Source organism: Oryctolagus cuniculus, chromosome 10, assembly GCF_051225735.1.
Source record: "Oryctolagus cuniculus isolate XC-2025 breed Fujian yellow rabbit chromosome 10, ASM5122573v1, whole genome shotgun sequence".
Classification (NCBI taxonomy): Eukaryota; Metazoa; Chordata; class Mammalia; order Lagomorpha; family Leporidae; genus Oryctolagus; species Oryctolagus cuniculus.
In genome coordinates, this window is record NC_142876.1 from 15,043,860 (window position 1) to 15,068,433 (window position 24,574).

The following is a 24,574-nucleotide window of genomic DNA, read 5'->3' on the forward strand; positions in this document are numbered from 1 at the left end:
TCTGGTCTCCTACATGGATGACAGGGGGTTAAAGTACTTGGATCATTATCTGTCACCTTCTCAGGTGCATTATCAGGAAGCTGGATAAGAAGAGGAGCAGCTAGGACCCAAACCTGTACTCCCATACAGGATACTGGCATCACATTCAGTGGCTCAACCTCCTACACACCAACACCAGCCCTTAGGAAGCTTTTTTAACATAAAAATCTAATGGATATCTGTCTTTGGATATTATGAAATCTCACTCACTGAATTATTTTTAAAAACAAAGAAACACACTATTCAATTTAGTACCTAACAAAGATTTGGCAAAAACTCTACTAAAATGTTCATTCAATAGAATTCTCCTTATCCAAAGTCTCCCTGTGGAAGTCATTTAATTGTGTGTTACAAGTCTTCAAGGTGCTTAAGGCATTGAATGAATTTATTAGAGTCAATATAGAATTTTGAACGCAAATTCTTGATTTTATATTTACATACATGAGTGAAATCAAATATTTAAAAACCCAAGCAAAGTCACGGCCCTTAAAATGGCTTTTTTGAAGGCAGACAAGTCACTTATTCAAGATCTCACTGATATACACAAAGCAAGAGAATCCAATCCTTTAAAACAGTTCTCATTGACTTTGGCCATGTCACTCAGGCAGCACTCAAGTAAAACCCCACAAAGTCAGAACAGAATGTGAGACTGTATCTTCTCCCATGATTACCAATCCAAAGAAGAACTTGGAAGAGAGCCTAGACTTATTTTGCACATACGCAGACTGAGGCACAGAGGTGTGTGAGGTATGAACTGCTTTGGGGCCACAAGGCAGTTCCCTGTTGGCCCCTGCACCTCCTTTGTGACTCAGCCTAACTTAGCCCTGTCTCATGGAGAGGCAAATTTGCCACAGAAGATGATCATCTCAGAATGGATGTCCCTTATAAAGAACAGAAAGGGCTTATTCGCCATGAACTGGTATCGGATGGGCAGTCGTTTCACGGTGATGATGTCCCCGGTGGCGGCTGCCGCCTCAGTGCCTTCTTCGTTGACATCCACGTAGGATTTATGGATCACCTTTGATAGGTACAGACCCTTGGCTGACGACATTCCAGAAAGATCAGCCTTGCCCTGGTTGAAGATATCTGCCATCCCTAGGGATTTTAGCAAGGAATTGAGCTCATACTGGATCTCGAGCTTGAATCGAGGCAAATGCACTTCAACTTCTCTTTCCACCATGTGGGAAGGGCCGATCCACTCCTGAAGTGCGCGTGCGTTCAGCTGCTTTGCTATCTGAGCAAAAACACAGATGAGCCCGCATGAGCAAAGTACCCGGCCTCTACATTGAACACTGTTGGCTTTCATAATTCTCAGTGTGAACGGGTCAATTTCATTACTTTCTTTTCTGCCTTCGAAACATACTCAAACCTTACCTGTGGAGGGGAGAGCTTCTTGCATTTAAACCCACCCTCACTCTCCCGCTTACGGCTTTGCCTCCATAGCTCATCACAAAGCTCAGGATGATCCCCCAGGTTTTGGCCTTGTGTCCCTCAGCGTGTGTCCCTCACCTGAACTTCTTTCTCTACCGCCCCTGAAGTCAGCACAGGCCCATTTTCAGGAAGAATTCAACTACAGCTTCTTGCTTCTCATTTGGCACCCTCCTTTATGAACTCAACCCTCATGCAACTCCAAGGATGCCAGGTCCCCGTTCCACTCTGACAGCTCCAGTCCCCTGGTGTCCTCCTGCTTTGCCTCTCCCTTCTAAGGAATTTGCAGGTGCTCCTTGCTCTGCTTCACCTGTACATCTTCTGCTCAGCCAGAGAAGGGTCATCCATTGTGTCCTCTAGGGAAACCTTCCCTGAGCTCTTCATTGTAACTCAAGCCATCCCCACGTCCACAGGACTTTCCACAGGGGTTAAATGGCTTCCAAACTGCTTGAAAACGCCCATGGAAAGGTATATTGCCACAAAACTATGCATGATTTTTGAACATTTCTGCACCACAATAAACCATCTTTTTAATTTCATTATCCCTGAAATTTTTGAAGTACCCTCCTATTTTTCCAAATATCGTCCACTCCAGCTGACCACAGGCTCCAGGTCCAGATCCCTTCTGAATTGGTCACACCTGTAAGCACACCTGTTCTCATGGCCATGCCCTGCTTCTCTAACCATAGTTCCCTCCAGATTGGTGTTCCTTTTACTGTCTAATCCCCGGCCAAGGCCTTTCAGGAAGCTCTCCCTGTGCTCACCCACTGGAGCCACATTGTTTTCACCTTAAGAGAAGCATTCCTTGTCTTAGGAACCCTCCAACTGGGGCCACCCCACCTGGGTGTGTGTCAGTTTGTGCAGCCTCCCTAAGAAACCATCTGTCATTCTAGCAGAGTGTTGGGAGGTCCCACTTCGGGGGGGGGGGGGGGGGGCATGGTCGCTCCCAGACTGCCAGCCCTGTTCTAGGCAGCTTCAGCTGCAGCCAGGGAGAGGGCATTTGACCCAAATTCTCACCATGAATCTGTTTTCTTTACGGTTGTGGCACGCATTTCCCAAAAAAAAACTAATGACCAGTATGTGTGTATATTTCTGCAAGAGGCTCCTTCTGCCTCCATGTGCCTCTTCTCATATAAGAATAACTTCTTTTCCCTAAGTCCATTGTCCCAAAGCACAGGGACTGTGTGTTGCCCTTTGCTCTTGCTTTCCCTAGGGCAATACCTAGATGGTGACTCAGTGACTAACATCGGCACCAACATCTTGGGATGCACAGAGCGCGTGTGTGCCCATGTGCACACACATGCACAGGCTCTTTCCCTGATGGCAGCATTCTGGCCACTGTACCTGTTCTAGCTTAGTTGTGCCTGTTGGAAGCAGAATAATCATGCTTAGTTTGTTGTTGACGTAGGGCAGCTCGAGAACTTGCATCTGAGGCCTCTTTATGACAGCCAGCTTAAACGTTCCCATCTGGTACATCATTTCCACAAGTACACTTCTGCCCTAAACAATAAAAAATAGAAAGATTGCAATTAAGCCATACAGTTGCAGAGGTACATATGTGAGTGCATATGTATGCGTTCTTGTTTTCTTGTAGAACATGAATGCCTGCATTAACACTCTAAAGGCATGAGTGGACCCTTTTATTTCTTCCCTTTGCAAAAGTTATCATTATTTTTTAATCTGAAGGTAAGTCATGGCTAGAGATTAAGTAATTCTAATAATACAGTCTTGAGTCAACCGAAAACTGAAGCATATTTCTAGCAAAAATTATGCATGTAGGAAAATGAACGTGTATTATTTTCTTTTTTTAATCAAATTAAAGTTTTTCTAGGATAAAAATGGCAGATAATTTTATTGTGCTGCTTGAGAAATTAACAATATATATGGAAAGAGTGGATAGTTCTTCTCTGCCAGGAAATCTGGGAAAGGTTACTGACACTTAATATGGAAAAAGTAAAATTTCATAGAAAACAAAAATGAAGAAACCTATGGAAACCAAGACCATATTTACTAAACCTTTCTGAATTTTCCATCTAAAAATTAACTACTTACCTCATTTAGCTGAAAAGGGGCTTTAACTGTCTCTCTTTCCTGAAACTTGTTCTGCCATTGTCCTTTGAAATATATGGCATTCACCAGGACCATTACAGAGGAAGGGTCAATTGTGCCCTCTCCAAAGAGGTTTGTGACTTTTCCTGGAATTAAAATAAGAAGATAGATGTATTTGGATTTGACCTTAATAATCTAGAGTTGAATAGTCACAAGAAATCTAGAGCCGTTTCCTTTATAAGACTAATTAAAAGTTTGACATGCCAGAAGAATTCCTTCATCTCACAGCCATAGAATCTTTCTTGTTGAATGAGTGCATTAGTATTAAATGCTTTGTTATTTCTAATCAGAAGATGGCATCCAGGGAGTAAGGAGTATGTTAGTGATGGATCAATTAGTCTTATACATAGTTATACCAATGCTCTCTCATGTATTGCGTCTTATTTAGAAAATTCTGTGATAATTTCTTGTGGCTTATCTTTAACAATTATAAGCTTTATAAACACCAAGTCCTCACTGGGGAAAATCAATTAAGTATTTAAAAATATTTGCTAATTCTTTAAATGTGCTAGGATCAGCGTATCTCAAATATACAGTTCACTTGAAGTAAACACATCTGAACATCAAGATTTACAAAAAGTCACCAGGAGGTGCTTGCTTTGTAAATGTAAGAATACTTCAAACAGTTCATGGAAAATGGAATTAAAAGCTAAGTTTATTTTGGTACAAATGTTTTTGAGACCCAGGCATAGTATTTTCATAATACACATTTTCCATAAAGTATTTGAAGACCCCTTATACTAATAAAAATGGAACACCCAACCTCTTGGTGTATTTTGGCACATCAATTTACAAAACCTTTTTGTAATATAGTCACAGAGATATCTGAAGTATCAGACTCCATGCTTGATGAAGGCTATAATTTCCACTGAACATCTGGGCCTCACACAGTAACTAGCTTGTGCTATAAATATCTAACCTGAAGTGCTGCATGCCTAGACTCTTAATGAATGTGTAAGTAAATATATAACTGGGCGATTGAATAACAAGCACTCTAAATAAACATGCACTTATTCTAAATAAATATCATAATGCACACATGACAAAAAATAGCATCAATTTAATTTCTGATTTCAAAAACATTATCAAGGCATTTCAGTGTGCCACTGTTCTAGGGACCACAGCACTGAGCATATGACAAGAACCTAAATACAAATTCCTGTCCCAAAGCTAATATCTCAGCTGAGGGCTTTACTGAGTAAATTTATATTAAACCTCAGACTCTTTTCTCATGATCGGTGGATCAGCGGATCAGAGTTTGGTACATGACATAATAATACACAATGGGATATTATTTAGCAATACGAAACAAGAAAATCCTGTCATTTCCAGAATGGAGAGCATCATAGACAGACACAGTAAGACAAATACCACATATTCTCCCCCAAATGTGGAAGCTAAAAACAAAACAAAACACCTCAATCTAAATGCAGAATAGCGATTATCCCAGGCTGGGATGTGGAGGGTGGATAGAGGGAATCCAGATAGTGGATACCAAGTCAGAGTTAGAGCAAAGGAGTAAGTTCTTACTGCCACACAGCATAGTGGAGTTAGTTCACAATAACCCAGTGCATGTTTTATGAACAAACAGAAGAGCTCCAAGGCCCCAGTCTTAAAGTAAGGTCGAAGAAGGAGAAATGTTTACTACACTGATCTTATCAGTATACACGGCATATATATATTGAAATGCCACACTGTGGCACAAAAATTTGTAAAAATGTTGTCAATATAAATTTTTAATTTATTAATGATGTTTTTGGGGCCATCATTGTGGTGCATCAGGTTAATAAATATGCCTGAAGCGCCAGCATCCCATATGGGTGCCAGTTAGAGTCCCAGCTGCTCCTCTTCCTGTCCAGCTCTCTGCTACGGCCTGGGAAAGCAGTAGAAGATGGCCTAAGTCCTTGGGTCCCTGCACCCATGTGGGAAACCCGGAGGAAGCCCCTGGATCGTGGCTTCGGATCAGCGCAGCTCCAGCCAATGCGGCCAATTGGGGAGTGAATCATCGGATGGAAGACCTCCCTCCCTCCCTCTCTCCCTCTTCCTCTCTCTCTCTCTCTTTCTCTCTGCCTCTTCTCTCTCTGTGTATCTCTGGCTTTCAAATTAATTAATTAATTAAAAAATGATCTTTTTAAAAACACATTTCGCATGTGTGGTTTATTTAGTATGACTGTGCTAAGTAAACTATCATATCTAAAAATATTTGTTTTTACAAGCATTTCCTAATTTTTTAAAAGATTTATTTATTTGAAAGTCAGAGTTACAGAGAAAGAAATAGAGAGAGCTCTCCCATCTGCTGATTCACTGCCTAAATGGCCACAGCAGACAAGGCTATGCCAGGCCAAATCCAGGACCCAAGGGCTTCACCTGGGCATCCTACATGGTGGCAGTGGCCCAAACACCTGGACCATTTTCCACTACTTTTCCCAGGCCATCAACAGAGAGCTGGCTTGGAAGTGGAGCAGCTAGTACAGGAACTGGTACCCATATAGAATGTCAGCGTCACAGGCAGTAGCTTTACCTGCTACGCCACAACACCAGTCTGAGCATTTCCTGATTTAACATCAGCTAAATGGATAACATATTTGTATATGTTTGTCTATGACTAATCAGTCATAATGTCTGCCAATCCATCAGTCAAGAAGAGACCTTGAGAGCTCCTCATTGTTAAGCAGTTTGGTGGGAAAAAAGAAAGCATGGTCCTTCTACTCAGAGAAGTATCTATTTCTCCTACTGACATACTCTACATAAATACAGTTAACTCTGACTTTGTACTTTGATGCTAGCTCATCCTTATTGTTTTTTCTTTGTCTTTTTTTTAACTTTTATTTAATGAATATAAATTTCCAAAGTACAGCTTATGGATTACAATGGCTTCCCCCCCATACCGTCCCTCCCACCCGCAACCCTCCCCTTTCCCACTCCCTCTCCCCTTCCATTCACATCAAGATTCATTTTCGATTCTCTTAATATACAGAAGATCAGCTTAGTATACATTAAGTAAAGATTTCAACAGTTTGCTCCCACACAGAAACATAAAGTGAAAAATAATAGATGATTTTTTAAATGATGATGAAATCAGATCAGACCTATTGTCATGTTTAATCCCAGTGAGAGTCAAGTTGGGAATTGATAATTTCTTTTTTTTTTTTTTACAGAAGATCAGTTTAGTATACATTAAGTAAAGATTTCAACAGTTTGCACCCCCATAGAAACACAAAGCGAAATATACTGTTTGAGTACTCGTTATAGCATTAAATCTCAATGTACAGCACACTCAGGAAAAAGATCCTACATGAGGAGTAAGTGCACAGTCATCCTTATTGTTTAATCAATTCAATTCTCTCCCATATTAGAAAATATGATTGCCTGAGTTCTGAGGCTTCAGCAACCAATGGTACAATGCTACTGGTGGCATGATCTCACAGAGAGGGATTATTCCAACACGATAAAGTTGACTATGCACTTCTAGTGGGATACATCCTAAGACTAAAAAGAATTGCCAGAAATATCTTAAGAACAGCTTTTCATTGTTTTATTAGTATTGTTATTTTAAGGCTGCATTATGGCGTGAGGTAACTGTACCAAATATAGGTGACATTAGAGGGCGGTGATTTTAACACAGGATAAAAGAGAAACAGGTGTAAGGAAGCATCAGGTAAAAATCTCAAGCACTTAAATTAAATAGGAAATATCAGTAAGAGATTATGCTGTAATTTATATATTTTTCTGACAGGCAGAGTTAGATAGTGAGAGAGGGAGACAGAGAAAGTTCTTCCTTCCATTGGTTCACCCCCCCAAAATGGCCTCTACAGCCGGCGCACTGTGCTGATCTGTAGCCAGGAGCCAGGTGCTTCCTCCTGGTCTCCCATGCAGGTGCAGGGCCCAAGGACTTGGGCCATCCTCCACTGCACTCCCGGGCCACAGCAGAGAGCTGGCCTGGAAGATGAGCAACTGGGACAGAATCCGGCGCCCCAACCGGGACTAGAACCCGGAGTGCCGGCGTCACAGGCAGAGAATCAACCTAGTGAGCTGCGGCGCAGGCCACTGTAATTTATCTTAAAATATATATTTTGAGGGACATCATACTGGTGCTGCAGGTTAAGCCACCTTTTGCAATACCTGATTCCCATTTCAGAGTGCCAGTGCAAGTCCTGGCTGCTCTGCTTCCAATCCAGCTTCCTGCTAACATCCTTGGGAAGGCACTAGATGCTAGAAAAAGTATTTGGGTCCTTGCCATCCATGTTGGAGACTCAGATAGAGTGCCTGGTTCCTGGCTTTAGCTTGGCATCGCCCTGACAGTTGTAGCCATTTGGGTAGTGAACCAGTGGATGGAAGGTCTCTCTCTTTCTTTACATACAAATAGATCTATTTTTACAAGATGTATTTATTTTTTAAAGGTTTTATTCATTTGAGAGATAGAGTTACAAACAGAGAGAAGGAAGGGCATAGAGAAAGGTCTTCAATCTGCTGGTTCACGCCCCAAATGGCTGCAAAGGCCAGAAACTGGGCCCATCCAAAGCCAGGAGCCAGGGGCTTCCTCTGGGTCTCCCACATGGATGCAGGGGCTGAAGCCCTTGGGCAATCATCTATTGCTTTCCCAGGCCCTAGCAGAGAGCTGGATCGGAAATGGAGCAGCCAGGACATTAACCAACACCCATATGGGATACTGGCGCCATATGTGATGTAGTCAACTACACCACAACACCAGCATCCTTATTTATTATTTATTTGAAAGGCAAAGTTATGGGGTGGGGGAGAGGAGGGAGAAGGGAGAGAGAGAGGGGAAGGGGAGAGACCCTCCATCTGCTGGTTCATTTCCCTAATGGCCCTACTACCTGAGTTGTGCCATGCCAAAGCCAGGAGCCCAGAGATTCCTCTGGGTTTCCCACATGTGTGGGTTCAAGTCCTGAGCCTAACTCCAATTCCAGCTTGCTACTAAGTTGCACCCTGGGGGGCAGCTGTGATGGCTTAAGTATTGAGCACCTGACACATGAGAGAGAGATCTAGATAGACTTCTAGGCTCCTGGCTTTGGCCTGGCCCATCCCCAGCTATTTCATGCATTTAAAGAACAAATCAGAAGGTAAAAGATCTCCCTACTACCACCCCTCTCACTTGCTTTCTCCCTGCCTTTTATATAAATAAAATTAAATAAAAATTTAAAGTAATAAAAATAGTTCATATACAGGGTTTTTTAAATTGTGAAAAATGCATTTAAAATTTAATTGTAGAACAATACTTACATAAGGTGGAAATGGTGTTCATTCTCATTTTCTGAGTCACTTGGGCATAAACCATTCTGGGAAAATGATTGTAAGAGATATTTCAAAATATAGCCCTACTTCCTTCATTTCTGATCTACCTATGTCAAGTTCAAGGCTTCACTCAGCTTTCTTGTCAGCGCGTTGACCCAGGGAGTTTATCAATACAGCACAGATAAAGTTTGGAGAAACATATGTGACTTATCCTTACCATTTGTTTTACTTTCAACCCAAGCATTAATAGTTCTCCTTGTTTCTTCTGTAGACTGTTCAAAGTCAACAGTCTGCAGCCTGGTTTGATACAATTTCTCAGAACAGGTTAGATATTGCTGTGAAAGAAAGGACAATTAATCAATAACAGAACAGTAGTGTAAGGAAAACAAAAACCTATAGCTCTGAGCCGGCGCCGTGGCTCAATAGGCTAATCCTCCACCTTGCGGCGCCGGCACACCGGGTTCTAGTCCCGGTTGGGGCGCCGGATTCTGTCCCGGTTGCCCCTCTTCCAGGCCAGCTCTCTGCTATGGCCAGGGAGTGCAGTGGAGGATGGCCCAGGTGCTTGGGCCCTGCACCCCATGGGAGACCAGGAAAAGCACCTGGCTCCTGGCTCCTGCCAGGATCAGCGCGGTGCGCCGGCTGCAGCGGCGGCCATTGGAGGGTGAACCAGCGGCAAAGGAAGACCTTTCTCTCTCTGTCTCTCTCTCTCACTGTCCACTCTGCCTGTCAAAAAAAAAAAAAAAAAAAAAAAAAAAAACCTATAGCTCTAAAGCTCTAACATACAGACAAAAGTATCTCATATTTATAGCATGAAAGATGTGCAATCCACATGAGCTTGTTTTTAATAAAACAAAAATGTTAACAAAATCTAAAAAGATTGTTCAGAAATGTTTGCTTATTATTTCTATCATATCATTGGCTTCTTTTTTCTAGAATGTTCCAGGGGCCAGTGCTGTGGCAAAGTGGGTAAAGTCACTGCCTGCAGTACTGGCATCCCATATAGGTACCAGTTCGAGTCCCAGCTGCTTCACTTCCAATCCAGCTCTCTGCTATGGCCTGGGAAATCAGTAGAAGATAGGCCACGTCCTCAGGCCCCTGCACCCACATGGGAGACCTGGAAGAAACGGATAGGTGCAGCTCTAGGCTCTGCAGCCAATCAGGGAGTGAGCCTGCAGATGGAAGACCTCTCTCTCTCTCTCTCTCTCTCTCTGCCTCTCCTCTCTCTGTGTAACTCTTTCAAATAAATAAATAAATCTATTAAAAATAAAATAAAATAAAATGTTCCAAGCAAAATAAAACAAATTGAAGTATGGTGAGTATGGTTTCATCTATCTTTACTCTTTCCTTTTCAAAGCAGACAGATAACAATTTTTACTGTCATGCTATAGACAGAAAAATTTAGAGCCAGAGTGATTAAGTGGCTTGCTAGTTTGAAGTCTACCAGAAAGTCTCTCAATAAGCAACCTTAATAAAATGAATAATAACAACATTCGGGCCGGTGCCGTGGCACACTAGGCTAATCCTCCGCCTTGCGGCGCTGGCACACCTGGTTCTAGTCCCGGTCGGGGTGCTGGATTCTGTCCCGGTTGCCCCTCTTCCAGGCCAGCTCTCTGCTGTGGCCCTGGAGTGCAGTGGAGGATGCCCCAAGTGCTTGGGCCCTGCACCCCATGGGAGACCAGGAGAAGCACCTGGCTCTTGCCATCGGATCAGCGCAGTGCGCCGGCTGCGGCGGCCATTGGAGGGTGAACCAACAGCAAAGGAAGACCTTTCTCTCTGTCTCTCTCTCTCTCACTGTCCACTCTGCCTGTCAAATAATAATAATAATAACAATAATAACAACATTCTCTGATGTAGATAATTGACATTTTAAAAAGTTATATAAAGTGTGAACATATGCAGGACTTTGCCGTTTTTCTCACCTAAAACATATTACCCAAATGAAAGTAGTATATAAATTCCGTATATGGAATCTATAATTCTCTTTTAAAATCCCTTGCACGTAGCATTCTGGAGCCAGTATTAGTTATCAGCTATTGCCCTTGATTCCTAGAACTGGCAACTGCCAAGACAGCAGCCAAATCTACATGAACTCAACTAACCTGCCTTGATTCTGCTGTTGACAACGTGGGAGCAAACCTCCACAGGCCACCAGGACCGTGTCCCACCATAAACTGAACCAGATGATAAGAGACTTACATATATGGAAGTTGTGAAAGTGGCTGCCTGGGGTTTGGTTTTCCATTTGCCTAAATGGTTCTTTTGTGCCTAAATCCAATGTAGAAGGAAAGTGAGCTTAACTAAGAACTAAAAACAAGCCTTAGGATCATTCTTGTCCTAAGTTGGTTCCAATTGCCTCTGGAACACATCCTTTTGTGGCTCCCTAAAGCCCACAAGATAGGAGTTTTTCCAGCCACAATCCTGAGATAACAAGGTCTATCTATCTCATGACACAGGTTACAGCCATCACCATCATGCTAATGAGGAGCACCTCAGTTCAGGAACAGTTGCAATGACCATCATTCCAAATCAACATTTATTATGATTATGTCTGGGTCAGTGTTTGCAGAAGTAAGAGAGAGGGCTCCAACTTAAAGGACCATAATTGTCTACCGCTCCCACTTCAGGAACTCTCTATAAAATTTTCCCTACATTGCCCAGGACAACAAAATAAAATATCCCTGAGATGTTTGTAGAACCAAAGTGGGCTAGCCACTCCTAGGTCAGACCACCAGAATTTTATCAGACTAAGACACGGCATAGGCTATTGGGCTAGCGAAGAGCTTCTTCCTTTCTTTCTCAGCTGGCATTTAGGTTATAGTGGTTAAGAAAAAGCTGCACAGCTGGCCCTAGCATTTCAACCTCAGTCACAGCAGGATGATTTGGCAATTCAAAGCAAGAAGATGAATTTGGAGAGGGCTCACACCCAGGTGTTGCCATTTAATTTTATCTGTGAAACTTGATTTTTCTGCCTCATGATCTAGAATTAATGACAATACTGTACCTGTATCTCAGAATAATGTAAAGATAATACAAGATCATGCCTGCATTGTTGAGGCATTAGAAAATAGTACAGGGATTGGCAAATATTAAACATACAATAAAACTACATATTGCAATGCTGTTGGGATAGGATATAACTTGCATTTCAATTTTGGGGCTAGAATTTAGTTTAATCCTATCATTTTAAAGATAGAAGTGGAAGCAAGCAATTTAGTCCAGCAATTAAAAAGCTTGTGCTCCACATCCTTGTACCTGTATTCAATTCCTGCCTGAGGCTCCTGACTCAAGTTTCTCACTAATGCAGACCTGGGAGGCCATGGTGATGGCTCAGATAATTGACTTCCTGTCTGGATTGCGACTCTGGCTTTGATCCAGCCCAGTTCTACCTGTTGTGGCCATTCATGTAGAGAATCAGCAGATAGGAAATTCTCTCTCTGTCTCTCTGTCTCTCTCTCTCTCTGTCTCTCTCTTTCTCTCACTCTCTCTCAACCTCTCTGCCTCTGAAATAAAATTTCAAAATAATGTTTAAAAAGCTAAAAAGACAGGAGAAATGATCTTTCTAAAGTCATACATCTGAATGAGAGCAGACTTTAGGCCTCTTGGCTACCTGTCCAGAGCACTTTCAACTATGTCTTTTTTTTTTTTTTTTTTTTTTTTTTTGACAGGCAAGTGGACAGTGAGAGAGAGAGACAGAGAGAAAGGTCTTCCTTTGCTGTTGGTTCACCCTCCAATGGCCGCCGCAGCCGGTGTGCTGCAGCCGGCGCACCGTGCTGATCCGATGGCAAGAGCCAGGTGCTTCTCCTGGTCTCCCATGGGGTGCAGGGCCCAAGGACTTGGGGCATCCTCCACTGCACTCCAGGGCCACAGCAGAGAGCTGGCCTGGAAGAGGGGCAACCGGGACAGAATCCAGCACCCCGACCGGGACTAGAACCAGGTGTGCCAGCGCCGCAAGGCGGAGGATTAGCCTATTGAGCCAAGGTGCCGGCCTCAACTATGTCTTGATGCTCTGCCACTAAGGACCTTGAAGAAGATATGGAAAATGTATTTAGTGAATCATTCTTACCTACTTTACTTTATGCTTCATCCCTAACCTTGATTCATGTCAGCTTTAGGGATTTTTGCAGAAATAGGATTTATGTAATATTTCACTACTTTAAATGAGAGTTTGGGTACAATCATTTCACTGAAACTCTAAGTTCAAATTGAGTCTCTTAAAGATAAATACATGACTCTCCTCACTCTTCATTCATTTAATGGTATGAAATTCACAGGGTGTTAAGAAAGCTGTTGACCACCATCTCAGATGGACTTACCTGATGGAATGCTATTTTTTTGGTCCCATAGAGTCTGTTTGCAATGCTGAGGGTATAGTTAGAGTCTAGTTGGTTGATTTGCGAGATTAGAACTCCAAAGTCTGAATGAATCCTTCCAGCTTGGCTGCACTAAAGACAGTAAACAAAGAATGGTGTATTAAGTTGCTTTATTTCTTGCCAGTGGAGAGTTATAAGCAATGTGAAAATAATACTAGAGAGCCTGAGAATAAAAGGTCAGTGGATATAAGAAGTTGAAGAGTTTAAAGCACTTTTCTCCTCTAGATTTCCTTTAGCACAAAAATCTCATAACTCTGTGACTGGCTGCCATCTGTGAGCAGAATTATAACTACTGCAAAAGTCCACATGGACTTGTTAACTCTAATGGTTTAATTCAAAGGCACTTTTCATGAATAAAGAAATTCCAGTGGATGATATTCAAGGCACTAATCCAAAGTTTTGTTTCTCCCTTTATTCTTATGGGATCATTTCTTTTCTCTATCACATGCTTTCCAGTGTCTGTTTTCTATATGGCAATTTAATCAAACACCTCAACCTTTCATTGTATTTACCTTACGCTCTGATCTGTCTCTCAGTGATAACAACTCCACTATACTTGCAGCTTTGATGCTTTTGAAAAACAGTAAGAATTCATGGACATTACAGGGGTTTGCCTAAATTCTCTAAAGCAGTTGTGATCCAACTATGGCCTTTGATCTCCTAAAATAAGTTGGGTTCTGTGAAGCAAGTATTCTGTGAATCTATATGCATTTATGTATTTTCTCTACCAATGACTGCCAAACACAGTGATTTTCACATAGGAGTTCTGTATTACTGTGTTGTCAAAAATCATACTCTTACTTGAAAAAACTAAGCACTAAATTCCCAAAGTGTATGGATTGGGCAACATCATCATAATTCAATTATATGGAAAAGCATCAGGGTGCATTCCAGGCCTTTCAGTGGGCTGAAAAAAAAATCCAACACTGCGTAGATGATGCTGGCAGAGCCTAAAGGGGCACAGTGCATAAAATACCAGAAAAGTGTCAGTAAGCATGACAATAAATCATGTAATAAAATCTGGAAATTTTATTATTTTTATTGTCATTATTATCATTGTTAAGCTCTCTGGGTTGCAGTGCTTATCAGAAGGATTAAAGGGGGAGCCCAGGGATGTCATCACTGGTTCTCTAATGGTCAAAAGAAGGGGCCCTGCTGCCCCATGCCTGGACTGTTATTTTCTGTGTTCTTATATGAAAGAGCACTTGACAACTCTGCAATGGTACTGCCATACCTCTGACGAGTCCTTAAACTCTGCCTTTGCTGATTCTTCATGATTAATGTGAAGCACCTAGAAGAGGAAAAAGGGATTGAGTGGCATCAAAGTCACTGTGCAGCCTATAAAAGGTTAACAGTTATAAATATTTATCTTTCCATATCACAGCAAGACCAATACACGCTAACCTTTGATATGGTTATGCTCCAAGTCCTGAATTAAGTCTTAACCATATCTTACTTAACCCTCCCAACAGTGTCATGAGTAGATTCTGTTAACCCCATTTTCTGTTAGGGAAATTGAGTTCAAGACAGATCAAGCAGCTTGACCCAGGCATTGTATCTCAGGCCCCAGGTACTGAGCTCACATAGCCCTCCTACCATCCTACCCCTCTCCTGCTGTTTCTAAGCCGTTTTCCAGGGCAGTGCCTATCAGAGGCTATCTCAGACACCACTTGGTTTCCAAGAACAGATGATAATAAGATATGCATGATTTCCAAGAACAGATGATAATAAGATAGCTTAGTAAACATACTAAGAGCCATTTTTTCTAGACTTCCACAGCATCATATAACATGTAATATAAAAAAGAAAATACTGATGTTATCCTGTGTAATCTCAGTCTACATTTTCTCATCTATAAAATGGGGTTAACAATTCCTACCCAGGACTATCATAAAGAAATGTAATAATGAGTGTCTTTTAAAATATAGTAACTTCTGGGCCGGCGCCGTGGCTCAATAGGCTAATCCTCCACCTTGCGGCGCCGGCACACCGGGTTCTAGTCCCGGTTGGGGCGCCGGATTCTGTCCCGGTTGCCCCTCTTCCAGGCCAGCTCTCTGCTATGGCCAGGGAGTGCAGTGGAGGATGGCCCAGGTGCTTGGGCCCTGCACCCCATGGGAGACCAGGAAAAGCACTTGTCTCCTGGCTCCTGCCAGGATCAGCACGGTGCGCCGGCTGCAGCGGCGGCCATTGGAGGGTGAACCAACGGCAAAGGAAGACCTTTCTCTCTGTCTCTCTCTCTCACTGTCCACTCTGCCTGTAAAAAAAAAAAAAAAAAAAAAAAATATATAGTAACTTCTAAAATGCCACCAAGTTTTAGTATAAGTTTAAATGTCTAGAGGATAAGAATAAACTCATGCACATGTTCTCTGTCACATTTAAATCATTGAAGAAAGAACTCTAAAACTGCATAGATGTATTTGTGGTACCACTAATAGTAGAGAAGAGACCATTATTTTCATTGCATTACATTATTTAAGCCACATTCTTTTTTTAGAAAAATAAGTTGTCCAAATGTGTGTTTTTTTATTTCACAAGATAGAAAAAAATTTATATAAAAGCAGAAATAATAATTTGGCTGACCCAGAGGGGACTCCTGAAAGACTCCCAGGATCTAGGAAAATCTCCACTGCATTCCATACCTTTTTGATTTGCTCTGCACTGTTTCCTCTGGCACCAAGAAGGATCATATGTAGAGCATAAAGCAGACTCAACGGGGAAAAGAAGATGTTATCTCCTGCATTGTTACTGTTCAGTTCTTTGAACACATCAAGGCAAAATTCAACATTTGCTGTGCTCAGGGAACTCATTTTTATGTTAGGCCCTGCTTGAGAACAGAAAGAGGGGAAATATCAGAACATTTCTTGAAAGAACAGGTAATAGGTACAGTTCAGTTATTACATTTCATGAATTTCGTTGTCTGAACAAAGTTCTTCATGAAAAATTGCCTATGTACCATTACCACATTTTCTAACAAATTAGTAAATGCTAGAAGGCAGAATTCACAATAGCTTCACAATCTATGGAATGGAAGACTTACTGTTCATTCAACCAACAGTTCAAAGTTACCTCACTATCAATTGTGTACATTTAAGAACTATCTGTAATTGTTCTTCAGCAAAAGCACAGAAGGAATTGGATCTTTGTGCTCCTAATTTTATGCTTTAAGATTCTCTTTATTCTGGAATGTGTTCCGCAAAAGAGTTCTGCACAGAAAAATTTTTGAGCTCTAAAACCTCAGCCAAATGAAATATTTTTCCACTTGACTGCCCACCTTGGCAACCCCACAGGAGAACTACTTCATACTGGCCATTCTTGCACAGACAAATAGCATTTCTAAAAACAAACTCAGGCAAAATTCTCTCCAAGTTTTTATCTCCTTGATGTTATACCCACCCAAAAGTAAGGCAACCTAACAAGTATATCATGCCATAAGAAGGTGGTCCAATTCCTCTATCCTGAGGTATAGTCATCATGTCACTCAAAGTCGAGGAATGGAAGAGGCAAATCTCAGAGAAGAAAAGATGATGCTGGAATGTGTGAATGTGTGTTATCTTTCAGCAAAAAGCATGTCAGTTTCTCAAACATTTATTGAACACTGCTAATTGTAGGGGGCTACAGTTATAAAATGATCAAGACTAGTTCCTGTCCTTGGTAGGGAGGGTTGTGAGTTCAATCTTCAGGACCCTCACTATCACCAAGCATTTCTTTCATTTAACTTCATGTCACCATTTTCCGTTGGTTCACCATGTATATCCTTGACCACTCTTTCTCTGTCTATTTTGCAAGGATTTTTCCCCATTTCCAAACTCCATATATCATACATCAGGATTCAGAGCTCAGACCTCTTCTCTGTATATGAACATATTCCAGGTGATCTGTCCAACCATATGCTTTAAATGTCACTTATGTGCATCAAATTCTTGAATGCTTGCTGAACCTGAATTCAAGACTGATATATCCAACTACTTACCCAACATTTCTACCTGAATGTATAACAAGTATCTCAAACCTAACATGTACAAAACCTCTTAACTTCCTAACACCGTTCTCCAGCCTATTCCCAAACAGACACCTTCACCTTTGTAATGGCCATCCCATTCTTCCATTTTGTTAGGCTAAACACTTTGGGATCATCCTTAAATAATTTCTCATTTTCATTCATATTCAATCTATCAAAAAAATCTTCTTTCCCATATCTTCAAAATCATTCACTGTCTGCCCATTTCTCTCTGTTTCTGATTTTACCACTTTGGTCAAACTATCATCTCCCCACTCCTGGATCATGGAAATAATCTCCTCACTCATATTCCTAGTATTTTCCTCCTTAATAATCTCTACAAAAGCTGGAGCAATATTTTTATATACAAGTTACTTAAATTATTTACTGCTCTGCTCAAAAACTCCAAGGGTTTCTTGTTCTCTCTGAGAAGAAACTGAAGTCTTTACCATAACCCACAAGGCCCTCTATGATCTGTCCCCGGCTACCTCTCAGACCACATCTCCTATCATAGTCCCACTAGGTCATTCTGCTTTAGCCATATCACCTTTTCATTACTTCAACATGGCACATCTCAGGGTTTCTGTACTTCCTATTTCTCTTTTGAAATGCTTTCCCAATATGTTCAACTGGCTCACTACAGCCATTCATTCATCTCTATTCAGATAACATCTCATCAACAAGGCTTTCTCTGACAATTCTATTTGAAATATCAGCACACATCTCTCCATTCCATTACCCTACTTTACTTCTTCATAACACACATCACTACCTACCTCATTATACATGTGTTTATTGCCTGATGGCCTTGTTTCTACATCCTCCATTAGAGGAAAGACTTTGTCTTGTCTAGACCAGCCCTGGCCATATCCTAGCCACTCAAGAAACCTCTGTGAAAGGAAAAAAATGAAGGGAGGGAATTTCAGTCCAGTTAAATGCAACAATTGGCCAATGTGGACAGAATAGTGTGAAAGCACAGAGAGTCACAGAGCCAACCAGAGAATTATGGACAGATTTCCTGCATGAAGCAATGTCCCTTCTGTTTCTTCTTTTTTTTTTTTTTTTTTTTTTTTTTTTTTTTTTTTTTTGACAGGCAGAGTGGACAGTGAGAGAGAGAGAGAGAGAGAGAGAAAGGTCTTCCTTTGCCATTGGTTCACCCTCCAATGGCCGCCGCGGCCGGCGCACCACGCTGATCCGATGGCAGGAGCCAGGTGCTTCTCCTGGTCTCCCATGTGGGTGCAGGGCCCAAGCACTTGGGGCATCCTCCACTGCACTCCCGGGCCACAGCAGAGAGTTGGCCTGGAAGAGGGGCAACCGGGACAGAATCCAGCGCCCCGACCGGGACTAGAACGCCGGCGCCGCAAGGCGGAGGATTAGCCTATTGAGCCTGGCGCTGGCCCCTTCTTCTTCTTAAAGAAGGAAGTAAGAGTCATCAGATGTATACATGTAGGAATATAATTCTAGACAGGAAGAAAAACATTAGCAGAGACTCCAACACCTGAAAGAGAAATTTTGTATTTCAAGAACATGAAATAAGAAGCCAAAGTTGTGGGCAGTGGGGTGGAGACAGGCAGGATTGCATCCTTGGAAGCTTTGCAAGTACTGCTAGTACCACTGAGAAATCAGAGCCAACTCTGGATAGTTCATGGTGGAATGTGTCTCTACGTCACCTAGTCAGGAGATTTTATCATCTCTAGGATATTTGTATACTCTCCCTCTCCCCTCTCTCCCCTCTCTCCCCTCTCTCCCCTCTCTCCCCTCTCTCCCTTCTCTCCCCTCTCCACCCCACCCTCTCTCTCCCTATCTTTCTCCCTCCATTCTCCCTGTCACCTCCCTCTCCTCAGTGGCCTCCCTCCATCACACTTTCAGATTGCTCTGGAGGCTATCACTGGAATTATTCAGCACTCTATTGACCACGTCTTTCCTTTTTCCAGATCCTTCAAATTCTCCCCAGACAGCATATTTTTTTAAATATTTTCTCCTCCCTACTTCTGTGCTTAAAGAATCTGCCTTAATGTAGCTTTCATGGAGCCACAGGCTTCAAAGAATTCTTCACCTATTCCAGCCCCTAGGAACAAGCCTTGGCCGGTCTACCCATCAATGAGATTCTGTATCTCCTACCTGAAAGACAGGAGGGAGTTTAATGAAAGCTTCTGGACAAAGCCTCCCCATGACGAGGAGAGACGCTCAGGAGGAAACAAGCCCTCTTCCTTCTCTTAGAGTGTACAATCTGTACGTGACTGCTGTTGCAGAGCTGTTTTGCGACCATAAGGTACCCAAACCAAAAGGATAAGCCAGGATGTCAAAGAGGAAAGATGGGAAGAATTTGGGTCTGTGATGACACCCAATTGAGAGGACAGATTACTCAACCCTGGATCTAGATTAACAAATCCCTAACTTGGGATTTCTTACCATGTGAGGTGATAATTTTCCTTCTTGTTTATTGAGTCTTCTTGCAGCTAAATGCATGCTAACTCATTTTAGTGACTTCCTTTTCCATCCTGTCTACTAAGGTCAATTAGCCCATTTACTGCACATTCACACTTTTCTGTCATAGCTGCACTTTTTCCTTTATTTAGTCCCTGAGAAATCTGAAAATATTTCATGCTTTTACCTCTGATCTTCCAGGATGAAGATTTTCTCTCTTTTAGAGTCCTATTCTAGGCCATTGTGCTCTGGAATTTTATGACTATGACATAATGTGTGTGTGTGTCTGTATGTGTGTGTCTCTGTGTGTGTATAATTGTTTCCAAAAAGAACATATGTCAGCTAAGCTCACTAAAGGTATGCTCTTCGGGTCTTGTTTGTTACAGTTGTAGGTATTTATGCCATACTTTTTAATGAAACGTAGTGCTGTATGTCCTTCTTGTCACAGAGACAAAGAGCACATCCCAAGAACTGGAGGACGTGGGAGAGAAGGTGGCACATTGGTTATCAGGCAGGCATGGATCAAAAAGAAGTGTGTCATTTGCAGACTTTCAAATACCAACCCATGGCATTTATATGGTAAAATCAATAGTCATGCACTCCTGCAATTGAAACCAGTTGTGATAAAATGCTCACTAGGGAGCTGATGCTGGGGATTCCATGGTTCAGACCACCCAGCAGAGTATAAAGGGCTCACACAGTTATCCCATACCAAACTTGGATTATACTTTTCTTTGCTCTTGATTTTTTTAAAAGATAGAACAGAGGACTTTACTCCTCTTTTTTCACTAAAATTCTATTATATGCCTTTAGCAAGATGCTATTTTTCAACTTAATTTTAATACAGCTCTCTGTAACATGTGTAATAACAGTGGTGACCTTGATAATCTTGCAGTTACATTAATAATGGAAACATACCCAATAATGAAGCACGTCCAAGCCAGGTGCTTGTCATGCAGCGTTCCACAGCCTAGTGAGCAGAATAGATTGGTGGAGTTAGATTCTGAAATGTAATTTCAAATATACAAGTAAATTTATTTTCTTAAATTTATGTTATATAATTATTATATAATGACCATTCCACAAATCATAGTTATTGCTGTCATAGTTATTGGGACACAGAAGAAAATAGTTTGGAATATACTGATAGACCATTATTACCTGTGAGGTATTTTTATTAATCTTTTTGTTGTTATTTCTTCTTTTATAACCACGAGTGTAGAAGATTGGACTCATCACACTCCTCAGGACTTGGCCTTCCTTAGGTTACAAAGTCTGCTCTCTTCTTGGCTTATTTCTGGATCTAATTCATTCCCTTCCCCTCTGCTCCAGTAGGAGACATTTATAATATATTTAAAGCCTATCATTTGGTTTACATGTATATTTTCAAAATATTGATTTCCTTTTTATGCACTTTTTAATTTTCACAAATGAGCTTCTTCTAAATGGACTTTCATATACTTCTATATTTCACTTCTTTCTGCATTTTTAAGATCTATGCATTTTACTCTGGAAACATAATCCATTACTTCCAACTGCTGCATTCTGGTTCTTCCACTGTAGTCTTGTCCAACCATTCCCCATAAACAGAAAAATATGTTCTCTCACTTCACAACCACCACACCAGTACTGGGACAAGCATCCTCACACACCTCTGTTTACACACCTGTGTTAGACTTTCTTGTAAGGGAAGTGGTTGACAAGGCTTTTGTATGTGACAAACACCATATGTATAAGCACCATATCATTCAGAACTCTAAGTCCTGAAAGTTAGGTGACGTTTCTGCCGTTTTACAGGTGAGGCATCAGGGGCTTGGGAGGTTACACTCTGTAAGTAGAAGAGTAAGGATCTGAACGTGGGTTCATTTCTTCTGAAATCTGTACTCTTCTCACTTGTTACCATTTGCTCTTCAGGTAAGCTATTATTTGTGATGAAATTATTCAATTTTACTACACTGATCTTATACTCCTATTGAGAATAGTATCTTACCAGGAATATAAAGAAATTTTGTCCACTACATAAAGCATCAAAAGGCTTAATTTCCATAGCTAATGTTTATTAAATAAAGTTCCATCTGCCTAGCTTCACAGTTAGATATTGCAGTTCTTCCAGGATCCCATTCACAGAACCAAGAAATGACACTTTAGGTTCAGGTTTTTCCTCAAAAAAATTACCAGAAATACATAAAATACATGGATAGAATTAATTCATGCACTTTTATATTTGGCACATTATTGGCAAGACAGAATTTCAATTTTCATTAAAGTAGCACTAAAAATAAATGCTTTATTCATTTTCCAAAATTCTACCTTTAACTGTTAAAGAGTTCTTTCACAACAGAGTTTCTATGCTAATCTTATATCCAACTGATTTTATGCAGTAGCTTTTATTGACAATCCCTTCCACATCAGCGTAAGTGCCCTTACATGTCCAAAGGTGTAGTTAGATGGATTTACAAATTTGCTTCTTCTAATCTACTGCTCTTTCTCCCTTACTGGCTTGAACATTCCTTGAGGACAAGGAAAAATGCACTGGAAGGCTATCAGTGTCTTCCACATTCACCCAGGAAGCAACATCTTTTAGCAATGTCAACATTTAAATATTTTTTGATTTCTTTTCTAATTAGTGTTGCCCAGTCAGTTTCAGGAAGAAGAAACCAACAGAAGACATAATCTTATCAAAGATTCATAGACTCCTGATGAGGTCATACTCAGGTGGGGAGTAGAAATAGGAAATATCCTAGTAGTAGAAGAGCTTAAAATTGAAGAGGGAGAAAATGGCAAAAAAAAATTTCCTTGAATGTCCCTTTCTGCTTTCTTTTATGGAAAAAAAAGTCTGCCAAGCAAATGAGATGTGCTGTCTAGAAGTAAATATGACATTGATAGGGGAGAAGGAAGGTCCAGGCTGCAACCCTTCCAAGTTAAGAAGGGGGAGCTCCAGAAGAGACAACTTATCCCGGAGACAGAAGGCGAGGCAAAGGTCTCAGAGGGTGACACTCACACTGCAAAAGTGCAGAGGGTCTGGGTCTGCCCTTCTTAGGAAATTCCCTCTCTAATGCAGGCAAAGACCCAACTTCTTAAGACCTGGAGTAAGTTCCCACCACTCACAAATCCCTTCTCTCATGGCAGCTTATCTGATCCTTCTTCCCCTTCCTTAAATTAGACCTTTTCTTTAACTTTCACTATCTATTTTTCTAACTTTTCAAACCTCACATACCTATTCCTAGAAATATAAGGAATTCTGGAACACTCATTTCATCATGCAAACATGAACTTTGGAATTTTACACCCATGTAAATAATACATGTTTTATTTAAGGTGTTAATTTTAAAGCTACAAGAAAAAAAGCAAAAGCCAGGAAAATAAAGAAACTCATTCTAAAACACAGTAATTAATGAGGCTGGTTCAGTGGTAAGCTCTTCTCAGGAGCTAAGAAGTGTTTCAAGACACAGAGGCCACAGCCACGCATGAGAAACTCTGGTGTGGAAAAGGATTATTTGTAAGTAGAAAATATCAAGAGTTCCATTTTGCTAAGCAAATCAGAGATTTAAAATAAAGTCAATCTATCTCAAAGATTTTTAAATGAATTCTCTCAATTACATTCAATCATCTTCATATACTCATCAAAGGATCAACAAAAGCCGCAACCAATTAAATAGGCTGCACCCTTATTTGCCTCATGATCTACCTGTCTAAATGCCATATTTTACTTCCATTTGTTCCCCATTCACAGCAAGCACAGCTAAGGTAGTAAAGTACAGACATTTTTCTCTTTACCTTTGCTGCTTTCCGGTAGTGAAGTGGACAGTTTAGCAGGTTAGACTACAGCTCTGTCTCTGAAAAGGAAATATAAGCCTTCACTTTTTGCCCCTCCCTTTCCATGCGTCCTGAGTGATTCAGCTCTCCACCTGCCAGACGGAAAGTACAGCCCTGAGAAGGAAGTCCACAGGAAGGCTCACAAACTCCTGAGACTCTCAGGATGGCACCAGCTCTAACTCTCCTCCTGCCCTTTAGTGCTAGCCTCTATTCAAGACAAACAAGCTGTCTCTCTAGTGAGAACAGCATCAACACGCCAAGGAGGCAGTGGCATATTCAAAATCCCCAAGATTGCCAGTGGTGGAGTATATGACACAAAGCTACTCAACAGAAAAAATTCCTGTTGTGACAGATGCTTCCTGGACTGAGGCACACACATGCTGAGTTTCTGTGCTCTCTTAAAAGGAGTGTGTTTTTAAGTACAGCTTCAGCAATTGGCTGGCAGGTAAATCCTGTCCCATAAACAGAGCACAAGTGTGTACTCAAGCATGAATTAATCTGCGGTTTCAGTTTAAAAGCTTGGTAGGAGCAACAAGCTACCCTCACCTAATGTGAGTTCAGAGTCTGAGGCATGATCCAGAAATGTAGAAGAAAAATTGTAGATTAGAAGTTAGGAATGAGAGCTGCAGATAGAAAATATTAAGGGTATGCAGTAGACAGAATGAACACTGTAAGATAAGCCTAACTTCCCAAGGCCAATCTGCAATACACAACCCAACCTCACAAGGGTAGTACTACTGCCAATCTTAAACTCCAATGATAGTCTGTACTGCGTTTGTGATATGAGACATTTTAACATGGCCAATGATTTCCTCTCCATTTTCAGGAAGTAATATGCCTTCACTTAGCCAAAATTTAACTATTCTATAAGACAGGAGAACCAGAAAATCTGGATCTAAAATTGTGTCCCACAAGGCTCTCATAAAAATAATTGTGCACCCAACAACATGGAACTAAAAGGGACCTCAAAGCAGTCCAGTCTGTTTTCTGTTCAGGCAAGTGTTTCTCGACATATCCAACTCAAGCTGGGGGCTTCCATGGCTTGAAAGGTTCCTATCCACTGGTAGATTTGATCCTCTACTTTTTGAATTTGTTTTCATGTATCTTGAGATCTCATCTCTTGAGATCTCAT

The 24,574-nt window shown here is 41.2% G+C and overlaps 1 protein-coding gene across 4 annotated transcripts; it reads right to left on the reverse strand.

The window, feature by feature from the left end:
• Positions 1 to 406: 406 nt before the first annotated feature.
• On the reverse strand, positions 407 to 23,638 carry SERPINB11 (serpin family B member 11). Of its 4 annotated transcripts, none has more exons than XM_008261385.5 (9): positions 23,404 to 23,638; positions 20,545 to 20,596; positions 15,842 to 16,026; positions 14,437 to 14,493; positions 13,146 to 13,274; positions 9,050 to 9,167; positions 3,520 to 3,662; positions 2,812 to 2,967; positions 407 to 1,273 (listed from the first exon to the last, which is right to left on the reverse strand). In XM_008261385.5, the coding sequence occupies exons 2-9, from the start codon at positions 20,579 to 20,581 to the stop codon at positions 869 to 871; spliced, it is 1,230 nt and encodes a 409-aa protein (XP_008259607.2). In that variant the 5' UTR covers positions 20,582 to 20,596; positions 23,404 to 23,638; the 3' UTR covers positions 407 to 868. The 4 variants fall into 4 exon arrangements, with proteins under 4 accessions (XP_008259607.2, XP_017199139.2, XP_017199140.2 ...); XM_017343650.4 differs by having other exon boundaries at positions 15,842 to 16,023; positions 23,404 to 23,510; XM_017343651.4 differs by having other exon boundaries at positions 15,842 to 16,023; positions 20,545 to 20,629; positions 23,404 to 23,450.
• Between the last annotated feature and the right edge of the window lie 936 nt (positions 23,639 to 24,574).

Coding starts and splice junctions, on each gene's coding strand:
- SERPINB11 (XM_008261385.5), bottom strand. CDS start 20,581: ATGACAAGCACCTGGCTTGGACGTGCTTCATTATTGG. Junction 14,494..15,841: donor GTGCAGAGCAAATCAAAAAG/GTATGGAATGCA, acceptor TTCCTCTTCTAG/GTGCTTCACATTAATCATGA. Junction 2,968..3,519: donor CCCCTTTTCAGCTAAATGAG/GTAAGTAGTTAA, acceptor TTTATTGTTTAG/GGCAGAAGTGTACTTGTGGA.